The 12,348-nt window shown below is 44.9% G+C and overlaps 1 protein-coding gene across 1 annotated transcript; it reads right to left on the bottom strand.

Moving 5' to 3' along the window:
- Positions 1-1,309: 1,309 nt before the first annotated feature.
- Positions 1,310-11,723, bottom strand: LOC108796296 (E3 ubiquitin/ISG15 ligase TRIM25-like). The gene is made up of 3 exons (XM_018567756.1): positions 11,634-11,723; positions 2,159-3,196; positions 1,310-1,996 (listed from the first exon to the last, which is right to left on the bottom strand). The coding sequence occupies exons 1-3, from the start codon at positions 11,721-11,723 to the stop codon at positions 1,448-1,450; spliced, it is 1,677 nt and encodes a 558-aa protein (XP_018423258.1). The 3' UTR covers positions 1,310-1,447.
- Between the last annotated feature and the right edge of the window lie 625 nt (positions 11,724-12,348).

Here is a 12,348-nt window from a genome sequence, read left to right as displayed (position 1 = left end):
TATATAGAAGAAAATGATTTCTGGAAGACAATACTGACCATAAAATGTCCTGATTGTCCCCAAAATCTGCCCCATGTGTTCCATCGCTATGACAACTCATGACAGAGATATTGTGGGATGTGATGAGGAAACCAACAAGCTGAAATCACGGTGAAGGTTCAGAAAGTTTATTTAGAAGAGAAGAGTTACAAAGTAAAAGTAAAGATGAAAAAGTAGAGAGATGAAGACACGGAGATCCTTAGACATGGCGGGAGGACCAAGGATCTGACCTCTTCACCTGACCTCCAATCCTGGACAGTTGTCATGGAGGACCGCCCCCAAACATAAACATGTGACCTATGACATCATTGAGTGAAGAATTTGTACAAGCAGCACATCATTCATTACAAGAGACATTCATTTCTGTCATCTCAGAACACCTCATCAGCTTGTCCCACCTCCAGACCCCCAAATACCTCATTGTAGAACAAGGAGACCAACTGTCACTGTGTTCTACAACAAGACATTCCAAGGATCCGGAGAACAACCATTTGTTCTAATCACATCTTTCTGTAAAGTCATTCCAGCAAGTCAGCCTGTTATTCTAGAAAGAACCCAACATGAGCATAGAAGCACTTAGTGATGTCATCTCATCATTAGTAACGCAGATCAGAAGGATTTTTCTTTATCACATGAATAGGACCATAGAGGAAATGTAACCATTGTTCTGCCCCATAAGGATCATAGAGGTGCCGGGACTGAAGGGGATAATGGGGATTGTAGTCCAATCTGTCCCATTATTATATCTATATCCAATCATTGATCAATATTCCCATATACAAAGCCAAGGATTTCCACTTCCTGAGACTGTATACCCCTCGTCACCTCTCCACATTACCCCACACACACACAACACGGCCATCATAATCAGGATTCACCGACATCTGTTTAACATTCACATCTAAGGACTGCAAGGTATGGGGGGAGGGGTATGGTATAGGGACTGGAAGGTGTGGGGTACAGTCTCAGGACTGGAAGGTATGGAGGAGGGATACGGTCTAAGGACTGGAAGGAATGGGGCAGGGGTATGGTCACATCTAAGGAATGGAAGGTAAAAACCTGACAAAAGGTTCTAATCCTCCCCCGCTGCATCCAAAACTGAAAAATATAGAAACACCTTAAATGTGCAGACTCCAGGAGTTTCATCTGAATCCTGACTACACTACCTAGTGTGTCACTGACCTGCAACTAGCATGCAGCCTGTGAAGTGTGAATAATCTGAACTGTTCCTGGTCAGTTACACACAAGGTAGTGAAGTAACGTTGAGGATGAAGATGACAGCCCCGGAGCCTGCAGAGCCTTATAAATCAGTAATGCCATTTCCTGTCCACTGCTTCCTCCTATTGACTGAGTATTCCACCAATCAGATTCTCCACCCTGTGATGTCACCAGTGTCTGGTCAGATTTCTCACATCTGATTCCCCCCACATATCTTCATACAGGAACCTACCCCTACCCATAACCCGGCATGGAGGGGCTCAGTGAAGGTGGTGGTGAAGGTGTGGAGGAGTCGGATCGGGTCACACAGATCATAAAAGGAGATCCGCCCGGCCTCATAATCCAGATCTATCCTGAATCTGTTACTGGGGACATTGCCAAGTAATGAGATTTTCATCCTGTCATGTATCACTGAGTACTGAGTATGATTCCTCTCCATACCCCAGGACTTCTTATTATCTCCAATCTCTGACTGACCTATCCTGCCTATACTGGGGTAACACATCCCGACTCTCCACCACACTGAACCCCCGACATCCACTTCCCAGTAATGTCGTCCTGAAGAGAAACTCTTAATGCTCAACACCTGAGGACACAGAAATCTCTCTAGAGTTTGTAGACGATTCAGACTTTTACGTAACCAGGTTGCAGTTTTCTTGCCATGTGATATTCGTAGATTATTACCAGCTGTGCTCACATCCAGTAATATGTCTGTAACCTCCCACACCCCCGATGTTTGCTGTACAGCCCCAATATTATAGCCTCCAGTCTGGAGGTGTGAGTGTTGTATGGTGGGGGTGGGTTGAGGACATGGTCTAGATGGTTCAGCCAGGATGTGAACGTTGTCCTCAGTACTAGAATGTGGATAGACACGTGTGCCTGGACCTTCCTGTACAATTACCCCAGACATGATATCAGATATACCTGTGTGTAATGTGTGTGAGATCCCAGCCACATCCAGATCCCCTCCATCATGGAGGAGTCTATCATGTCTCTCTCTGTCCTCATCATCTCCATCCTCAGTATCACACAAGTCACCTGTGTCTGATTCCTGTAAGACAGTCAGTGGATCCATCATGTTACACAGCTCCTCAATGTGACGCATCTTACTGTACAGCTCATCCTTCTTTATTTCCAGCTCCCGGATCATATCCGTCACATAGAGGGAGGTCCGCTCTGCCTGCCCGGAGATGTCACTCAGGACTCTCTTCTCCAGGTCCTCCAGACGTCTCCTGAGGTCTCTGAGCAGGGCAGTGACTCTCTCTGTTTCACCAGCTGCTTCTCCTTGTACTTTCCTCCTGTGTTCCTCCAGACTCTGGACTCTTTTCTCCGTCTCCTCTCTCTCTGTCATCAGTTTCTGCAGAGCCTTTCTCCATTTCTTCTTCTTCTTCTCAGAGGCCTCATCCAGAGTCTCCACCTGATGTCCCCGATGTTCTCCGGCCAAACTGCAGGACACACAGATACAGGCAGAGTCCTCAGTGCAGTAATACTCCAGGATCTTCTTATGGACGGAGCATTTCATGTTCTCCAGGGAAGTGGTGAGGTCACATAAGACGTGTTCTGGTGCCTTGCTGTGGACTCTCAGGTGGTTGTCACACAGAGAAGCTTCACACATCAGACAGGATTTCACAGCAGGTACAGGAGTGTGAATACAGTAAGTACAGAAGACCCCGGTCTCCTTCTGATCTGGCTGAGCAGACAGGAAATTCTCCACTATGTTACTTAGTGTTATGTTCCTCTGCAGTGCAGGCTGCTTCTGGAACTCTTCTCTGCATTCAGGACAGGAATAACCTCCAGACCCCTCCTGTGTATCCAGCACACGACCAATACAATCCCGGCAGAAGTTGTGTCCACATTTTAGGGTTACAGGGTCTTTATAAATGTTCAGACAGACGGAACATTCCAGCTCAGCTCTCAGATCAGAAGACGCCATCGCTGACAGCAGAAGAGAAATGACAGTGAAAGTCTCTGACACTCCTTAACCAGTGTGATGGGTTCTGTACACTCCTACACAGGGCGAGGCTGAGACTCGTATTCATAGGAATCCTTATACAGAGGACACAGATAATACACGGGAGGATTCCTGACAATAATCTCCATATCTGAGGAAGAATAAAGGTCTTTTAATAATCTGTGGAAATGTTGTGTCAGGAATTTCCCTTCATATCATTAGCACATTTCACAGACAAAGGAACACAAAGGTGATGTATTTGGCTGTGTAGCACCCTGTAACCAGTCTGAGGTAGATCTGTAGTGCATGGTCATTTGGTTTCTCCTCAGAAATCTGTGGTTGTTTGCATGTGCCTGTTTGATGGGTGTGTCCTTGCCACAGAGCAGAGCAACCAATAGGGGATTGTTCCGAGTATCCTTATCTCCCTGGCCAATCACTGCAAGGTTCAGGCCAGTGGTGCATGCTGGGAGAGGATATAAATACCTCGGGCGGACCATGTGACAGTCAGTCTCCCTCCCCCGGGCACTGCCTGAGGGGAGGCTGCTGCTGACTGACTGAACTGGCTAGGGCTGAAGCCTGGGCACTAGCCATACACTGATTCTGGCAGCTTAGTGATCAGCTACTGATAATGAGGATGAACATGACTGATGACTTCTGAAGTACTGCTTTGCCAGGTGTTCTTTACACGGATTGCTGTGTCTGGCTTAAAGGTCCTACTCTGTGAATGGCAGCAGTTACTCTGTTCTACTGATGGAGGAGTCTACATCAGCCTGGATGTTCCTAGCCCTAAACCTCTCTCCCTGAAGTTCAGCAATAGCATCTCTCAGCATTTATCTCCAGTCTGGACTTCGCTTTCTCGGTCGCCACAGAGGGTGGTAAGTGCTATTGGGACAGCGAGGTTGCTTAAAATCCATAGACAGGCTAAGGAAGACCCATTCATCCAGCGGCCTTTGCGGGGGTGAGCGCTTCAGCTGTAATAAGACAAGTCATACAGACAGAGCCGGATTACCCACAAGGTGACCTAGGTCTGCGCCTAGAGACTGGCGGGTGTGCATGGGGGCTGTCTGTTCTTCCTTACATTCCACCATCCCTCTACTATCATTAGGCATGACTGGGGTAATTGAGAGGGAAGCTGCCCCAATTACCACCAGACCCATACCCAACCTCCACCCCTTCTATTCCCCAGTACAACATTGGACGACACAATAATGGATTTCAATGGTCATAGTGATCCTTTATTACAAATCATTCCATTCTAATAACAGCAATTAACATGAATACAAAATGGGCCGATGACCCTTGAAGGCTCCAGAAAGAAACTTGAACATCCCAGCCGGAGCATCACATCTGTGTCCAAATCTGTTACTTGCCAGGCCCCCAGCCACACCCTAACACCTCGGGGATGATGGCGGGAAATCTGCTACAGAATCCCCCTCATACACCAGTCCTAGAACACATACAACTAGACCACATTACAACACGAGGTGCCATGTCTTAGATAGATCCCCATCCACTTTATGCAAATAAATGCCTTCAAAGTCCCTCCAAGAACTGCCATGATACCTCAAGCATAAAACCTGTGGTTGAGTGCATCTCCACACTCTCAGGGCTCTTTGTATCTCTCCCTGTATTATTAGGGACCACATATCAGATCCCATTGTATTTATATCCATTCAATGACCCTTAGCCCGCCAACTGATCAGTCCATACAGTGCACCAGATTGTGGTCCATCCAGTTAGATTTTAAGGAGTCCGCCTCTAGTGGTGGATCACAGTATTGCAGACTGCGACAACTGTTTCATAGACCTGTTTATCGTCCCCACAGTAAGTTCTGTTCTCACTTCTCTCCCAAACAAGGTTCTGGTGGCTCAGTCAGATTTAGGATTTCCAACACCAGCACATCATCCCGATTGCAGTAAGTCCAAATGCCACACAACTGCCATGAGCAGGGTCCATACAAGTGATTACTCAGTCCCTAGCTTGTTCTATAAGGCCAGGGCATAGCTTGTTATATTTGTGTGGAGCTTTTATTATGTACTGTAAGAAGAAATCATTCTCATCCCCCATTGCTATGATCTAAGAGAAATGAGTGATGACAGCAGACAGTTTGGTGCCTCCAGTATGGGATGTCCGCACCCCCCTGATCATTTTGCAGTCTCCAGGTCTGAAGGATTCATTGGAGAGTTGGTGAGGTGATAGTTTGATTCCTCTTATCTACATCCACAAGTCTACATGGTCCTGTCAAAAGATCATCAGCAGCTAGGTGTTGGTTCCTCAGAAGCCCGGGCCCAAGATTTCTATTTACATTGTGAACATTTGTCTACTGCTTTGTATATTATACCATCAGCTAAAGAGGACTACATATCCCAGCATGTATAATGTATTGCTAGGATTTGTTGTACTCCTATATAGCTGGTGGTATTCTGCATTGCGCTGTATAGGGGACTACAAACCCCAGCAATAATACATTATACAGCGCAATGCGGAATTCCATCAGCTATAACGTACTATTGCTGGGACTTGTAGTCCTCTATAGCTGGTGGTATTCTGCATTGTGCTGTAGCCTACATGGTCCTGTCAGAAGCCCATCAGCAGCTAGGTGTTGGTTCCTCTGATGCCCGGGCCCAAGATTTCTATTTACATTGTGAACATTTGTCTATCATAATATCATAATATGAATGTAGCGCTCACCCCCGAAGGAGCCGCTGAATAACCGGGTGTTTCTATCCCCCTACACCAACGTACCGCCCAAATGTGGATCCACAGCACACCAACACACCTTTGATCAGTTGAATAGCTGATTTAATCATAACACAACATATGAAAGCAACTATGGCAATAGTATACCCAACAATCACACAAAAGAATATTAAGCAGCAGGATACTAAGGCACTCTGCAACACAGTAGCTGTAGCTATCTGCTGTCAGCACTGATGTATGCGAGGCAAATAGTCTTTAAATGTCCTCCCTTGAATGGGGTGTATGTCCCCTTAAGGTTTCCCTTTGGCAATGCCCAACCCTTCCTAGACTACTGGCCAGTAGTGGTGTCCTAAGTTAGCCGGCGTTGGGGCCCTTACTGTAGTGCAGGTATGAACATCAAACAGGTTCTCAATGTGGCCAAAGGCCTCTCACCAATCCTCAGGTCAGTTGAAAAAAAGATGAAGACTGCTGGCAGGAACTGGGCGTCCTCTCTCTCTCTCTCTTCAGCTCAGGCTCAGTAGGGGAAGTCATCTGGGTCACTGGTAGGAGGTTTTCACTCATCCAGGATGTTTGCAGTCATCTCGGTTGGCTCCGTCTGTCTCTCTCTCTCTCTCTCTCTGCTGGGCTGGCTGGATCACTCTGACGGCTGGTTCAGCCGTGCAACTAGGCCTCAGTTCGGCCGCTCTTACACAGTCTCTTTGGTTCAGCAGATGAACATCAGTCCTTCAGAGTGCTGCTGTACAGATTCTGTGTGTCCCAATCTGTCAGTGGGAATCACACAGCTCTGTTGCATGCAGTCTTAATTCACACAGTCCCACACACAGGCCTGTCTTCTCCAGATCCCCCAGTCAGACTGGGCATGCTCAATAGCTGCAGTTCATACCCCTCCTCCTTCCTCTCGCACAGCCTCCTGGGATGTGTAGTTCCAAAGAGCTCTATTAGCAAAGTTCCAGAGTCAGCTCTGCACTTCAATCCCCATAAGTCTCTGCCTCCAGGACACACAGAGGCCATTAACTGTTCGCAGTCAGGAACATAATTCACTGCAATAGCATACATATAAATATACAGGTGAAACTCGAATAATTAGAATATCGTGCAAAAGTAATGGCAGTAATTGCTGCAAAAGGGGCCCAAACCAAGTACTGAGTACATATGCATGCTTGTACTTTTCAGAGGTCCGATATCGTTCTATGTACAATCCTTGTTTTATTGATTGCATGTAATAATCTACTTTTTTGAGGTTGTGGATTTGGGGTTCTTGGGGTTTTCATGAGCTGTAAGCCATAATCATCACAATGATGACAAATCACGGCTTGAATTATCTTGCTTTGCATGTAATGAGTCTCTCTCATATATTAGTTTCACCGCATAAGTTGCATTAGTGAAATAAATGAACTTTGCACCATATTCTAATTATTGGAGTTTCACCTGTATGTCTATAGGGGCTACATGAATAACAATCATAATATGAATATTAATAAATAATATCCGTATTATTTATCAACACCCACTTCTTACTGCTCGAGAGGGGCGGGTCAGCTAAGAAACACACACCATAAACTCTAGGTTTAAAATAATATATTGTAACAGGAATGTAAACATACACAGCTTGATTATTGATAAAGAAACGATTACAGTACTAACAAAAACACCAAATCATATCAAAGAGTACTACACACAGGAACACTAGCACCGCAGTAGCAAACCAACAATATTAAATACACTACTAACCCAGGGAAAACACTAACCCAACACCTCTATAACACCAGCATATATATGCAAACTGGCTGGCATAACTTGTCAATTGAAGGTACGGTTATTACCCATCCTGTAAGATGTACACAGATTCTGCACTCGGGTTCCCAAAATGGCTTCCTCTCAGATGGCCTCCTTTCAGCTGGGCCTCTCTCCTAAAATGGCTTCCTCCTCCCACGGCCTCTGTCCCAAAATGGCTCGTCTCCTCTCAGGTCCTCTGTCTCCAAATGGCTTCCTTCCTCCCAGGGCCTCAGCCGCTTTATCCTAACTAAACCCATTCGCTATCATTAGAAACTCCTGATTGGTCCACCAAACCTAATCAGAGCTGTCTCACGCTACCGATTGGATGACAACTTAAGTGCCTTTGATCTAATCACCACTTAAGTGTAGCGCCCTCTAAAATGTCGCTATTCAATTTAGAGATACCTTGTACATGAATGTTATCTCGTGTTCATATCCTAGACAATGGACACTCCCAAATTACCACTCAGTGTAAAACCACTTGTATCTTTTAACATATCAAGGTGCCCATTGATCTCGAAGAGCTATGCATGTTATCTTGTGTGATTTCCCTACACAATGGATACTCCCACAATACCACTTGGTGTAAAAGCATTTTAACATATCAAGGTGCCCATTGATCTCAAAGAGAACAAAAGGGCTGAGATCTGCCGGGCGTATTAGCATGCTAAAAAAACGAATCCCTTTTATCTACACCAGTCTCAGAGAAACCCAATTACAAGGCCCAGAGGTGGCTTCTAAGAGAGCTTTGTTCTATTACATTGTTTCTGGAATTCTGTGGGTTTTGGTAATATTCTGATGTCATTATGATAAGATGGTAAGATGATTTGTTCCTATTGGTGCTCTCCTTGTACATATAGTGCTTCACCGTCTGTACTTTTCATGTCACTTTGGATGATGAAGGAACCCGCCGCATATCTGAAACATTGCACTTCTGTCTGACCTGCTGAACACGTATTAATAAAATACTATTTGTCTGAAGATGGAAAGGTGTGCTGGTCATATTCATATCACCGTGGTATTGCAGGACACGGCCAAAGACATGGAGGACAGACCGTCTCCTAAACTGGGGGGAAGAAGCTTAATAGTGACCCCCGGTGATCATTATTTGTTTGGATGGTGTGTGGTGGCTGAGATTACTCATCAACCCAACCCCGTGTGATATACCAGAGTAACGAGTACTGAGCCCTCCAATCTTTATTCCTTAATGAGGAGATAATGAACATTTACCGCCTCCTCATATTGTGAATAAACAAGAATTGATCTATACTGAGCCCTCCGGTGTTGTGAATGGACAGGAAGTGATTTATACTGAGCGCCTCGGTTTTAATTCATTGATGAGGAGGTAATAAACATATATTATCTCCTTATTTTATGAATGGACAGGAAGTGATCTGTACTAATCACTCCAATGCTCATTCATAAATGAGGAAATAATAAACATTGACCAACTCCTCATATTGTAAAAGGACAGAAAATGATCTGTACAAAGCACACAAATGTTCATTCTTAATTCAGGAGATAATAAACATTTACCACCTCATCATAATGTGAATGAAGAGGAAGTGGACAGTACTGATCTCTCTGGTGTTCATTCATTGATGAGGGGATAATAAACATTTACCACTTTCTCATATTGTAAATGAACAGGAGCTGATTTGTACTGATCACCCCAATGTTCATTCATAACTGAGGAGATGATACACATTTACTACCTCCTCATCTACTGAATGGACAGGAAGAGATCTTTATTGAGCACTCCAGTGTTCATTCATAACTCATGAAAATGTACGACGAAGAGATAATAAAAATTTACTTTCTCCTATTATGAATGAACAGGAAGTGATCTGTACTTATCATTCGAATGTTCATTCATTAATGAAGAGATAATAAACATTTACCACTTCCTCATTTTTTTAATGGACAGGAAGTGATCTGTACTGAGCTATCTGGTGTTAATTCATTGATGAGGAGATAATAAACATTTACCACCTCCTCATCTACTGAATTGACAGGAAGTGACCTTTACTGAGTAGGGATGCACCAATACTAGTATCGGTATCAGTGCCAATACTGGGCATTTTTATGAGTACTTGTGAAAATGTCCCGATACTAGAAACTGATTCCGCCACTTTAGATTTTCAAATCGATTCAGCTGCCTAAGGACCCACGCTTGCTGGGGACCTTGCGGCATCCTTCTGGGGAACCATGCAGAACTGCTTAGAGCACTTCTGCCAGCTGCACATCTCCCCTGCTTAGACCTTCCACATCTCTTCCTGCTGAGACCCTCCACCTGAGACATCAGGCTAGTACCGTAGAGCAGTGCGGCAGCACAGAGTGTGATGGACTGAACCGTCACTGCGGCTGTTGGAGGAGCCTGAGGGCTAGCCTCCTTCCTACTGATTAAGGACCTAGGACTATGGAGACCCCCCTTGGACCTCTTGGGGTTAGAATGAACCATTCTCCTAGATTTATGTGTGGAGGGATGTACGGCACATTTTCCCCGGCATTACATTTAAGTGACCCTGTGTTTATTATAGGTACAGGCTGTGAATCCAGCAGCACTGAAGGGGGACAATTCTGGACATTGAACTTGTTACAGTTTATTGGTCCCTTTGTTGTATTGTGTTGATGAGGGGATTAAGATAGCTGACTCTAGGAGTAGCTGACTCCGGCGGAAGAGGAGTCGATTACCATGGTAGGCGCTCAGCAGATAATCCCATCACATGTGTCTCCTCTCTCCCTATTCATTCATTAAGGCATCGGGGAGGGGATGTCTGTTTGCATGCTGTTCATGTTTGATTCTGTTATGTTTTTAGACTTCTTGAACTGTATAAATACTGAGCTGGTCTTCAATAAAGCAGTTCTTGATTTCCTCTTCAACATTGGTTGTGCCGCCCCAATGGGGCATATAATATGTTATTAGCATTGTTAGTAGATGAGAATTTTTCATAGATTGTTTCTCTATACCATTTTCTATGGACCTTTATATATTAGTTCCTATGCTGCCATCTAGTGGCCTTTCGTGATAATGCACCTGTTTTTCCTGTATTCCTTTCCTGATCTATGACACATTTCCTGTGTGTAATGCTCCACCCTTCTTCTTGTTGGTCAGTACTTCCTGTGTCATGGCCACAGCCAACAGGCCACATGTGACAGGGACACGTGTATTCTGCACAGTACGCTACGAAAGCATCATCTTATGACCACGCATAATACCTCAACCATTCATCTGTTGTTTCCTGTCATCTGCTGTAACCCTGATGTTCAGAATAAAGCAACCCTTGTGGATGAAACGGTATTTGGTGAGTTCAGCTATCTGATAAGGATTGTCCTCAGTGATTGAATCTGTGTATACAGGCCAGGCATAGAGGTCTCAGCAAGGGATAAGTCACTAGCACAACAATCGGAGTCAGAATATTGGTGTTGTCTGATGATTGAGGAGTTTAGCTTTCTGTCACTATATATTGGTTCTGTCCAATAATTAGGCAGGTTTGGGCTGAGGAGACTGGAATTCAGGTTCCAGCAGAGAGGAAGCTGATTTCTGATGGAGGTACCCAGTCGGGGTACCGGGCGGTCCATCACACAGAGTATGTAGCAAATGTATATGCTATTCTGCATTGCTATATAAAGTATTTCTGGGATTTGTAGTCCTCTATAGCTGATGGTATTATTCTGCATTGCTGTGTAATGTATTACTAAGATTTGCAGTCCCTCTACAGCCTGAAGTCAGTGGCAGAGCTACCAGTGTCACTGACGTACCATCACTGTCCTAAAATCACTAGTCTGTGTTGTTTTAGAAGAACTGTCACATGACACTGAAAAAAAGCTTTCTGTCATTGGTATCGACAAGTACTTGAGGAAAAGTATTGGTGCATCCCTAGTACTGAGCACCCCTGTATTCATTCATAACTAAGGGGAAAATAAACATTTACAATCTCCTCATATGGTTGTGTCCACATCTCAGGGTTATAGGATCTGTATAAATGTTCAGACAGATGGAACATTCCAGCTCCTTCCCCAGATCAGCAGACGTCATCGCTGACAGCTGAAGAGAGAAATCACAGTGACAGTCTCTGACACTCCTCAACCAGTGTGACCAGTTCTGTACATTACTACACAGGGTGAGGCTGAGACCCATATTCATAGTAATCCTTATAAAGAGGACACAGATAATACATGAGAGAATTCATGACAATAATCTCCATATTTGAGTGTGGAGAAGGGGGCTTATTGTAGCCCTGATCCTGTCTTTCTGCTTGCCAATCCACGCCAGCTCCTTGTGGGTTCCCCCTTCCACGCTCCCAGCCTCCCCCCGCTAATGCAGCCTGGGCTTTGATCTCTGACACAGAGCCAGCATATCAAAGGGGTCATCTGCAGATCTTCTGGGCTGTATACTGAGCAGACCTGCAGTGCTTGGTTAGGTGGCATTCATGATACATGAAGGGGGATAGCTAGTGGTTAGCCAACAAGGAGGGAGTTACAGTAGTGCAGGTGAAAGATTACAAGGGAGGGAACTTTAGAAATGTTATGGAAGTTGAGTCGGCAAGATTTGGATAGTGATTGAACATGGGGCTGAAAGGAGAGCTCAGAGTCAAGGATTACACTAAGCACCCTGGCTTGTGGGGAGGGGTTTATTGTGATAGATAAGTCCGGAGGGGGGG

This window comes from Nanorana parkeri, unplaced genomic scaffold, assembly GCF_000935625.1.
Source record: "Nanorana parkeri isolate BGI_ZX_2015 unplaced genomic scaffold, ASM93562v1 scaffold1088, whole genome shotgun sequence".
NCBI lineage: Eukaryota > Metazoa > Chordata > Amphibia > Anura > Dicroglossidae > Nanorana > Nanorana parkeri.
Note: the sequence above shows the minus strand (reverse complement) of the source record. Positions and strands in the feature narration are given on the sequence as shown.

Excerpts from the sequence above, each read along its gene's own strand:
- LOC108796296 (XM_018567756.1), bottom strand. The coding sequence starts at position 11,723 with ATGACGTCTGCTGATCTGGGGAAGGAGCTGGAATGTTCCATCTGTCTG. Across the intron at positions 3,197-11,633 it reads CCCTGAGATGTGGACACAAC|TCAGCGATGGCGTCTTCTGA; the intron begins CATATGAGGAGA and ends TCTCTTCTGCTG. Across the intron at positions 1,997-2,158 it reads TATCTGATATCATGTCTGGG|CAAACATCGGGGGTGTGGGA; the intron begins GTAATTGTACAG and ends GGGGCTGTACAG.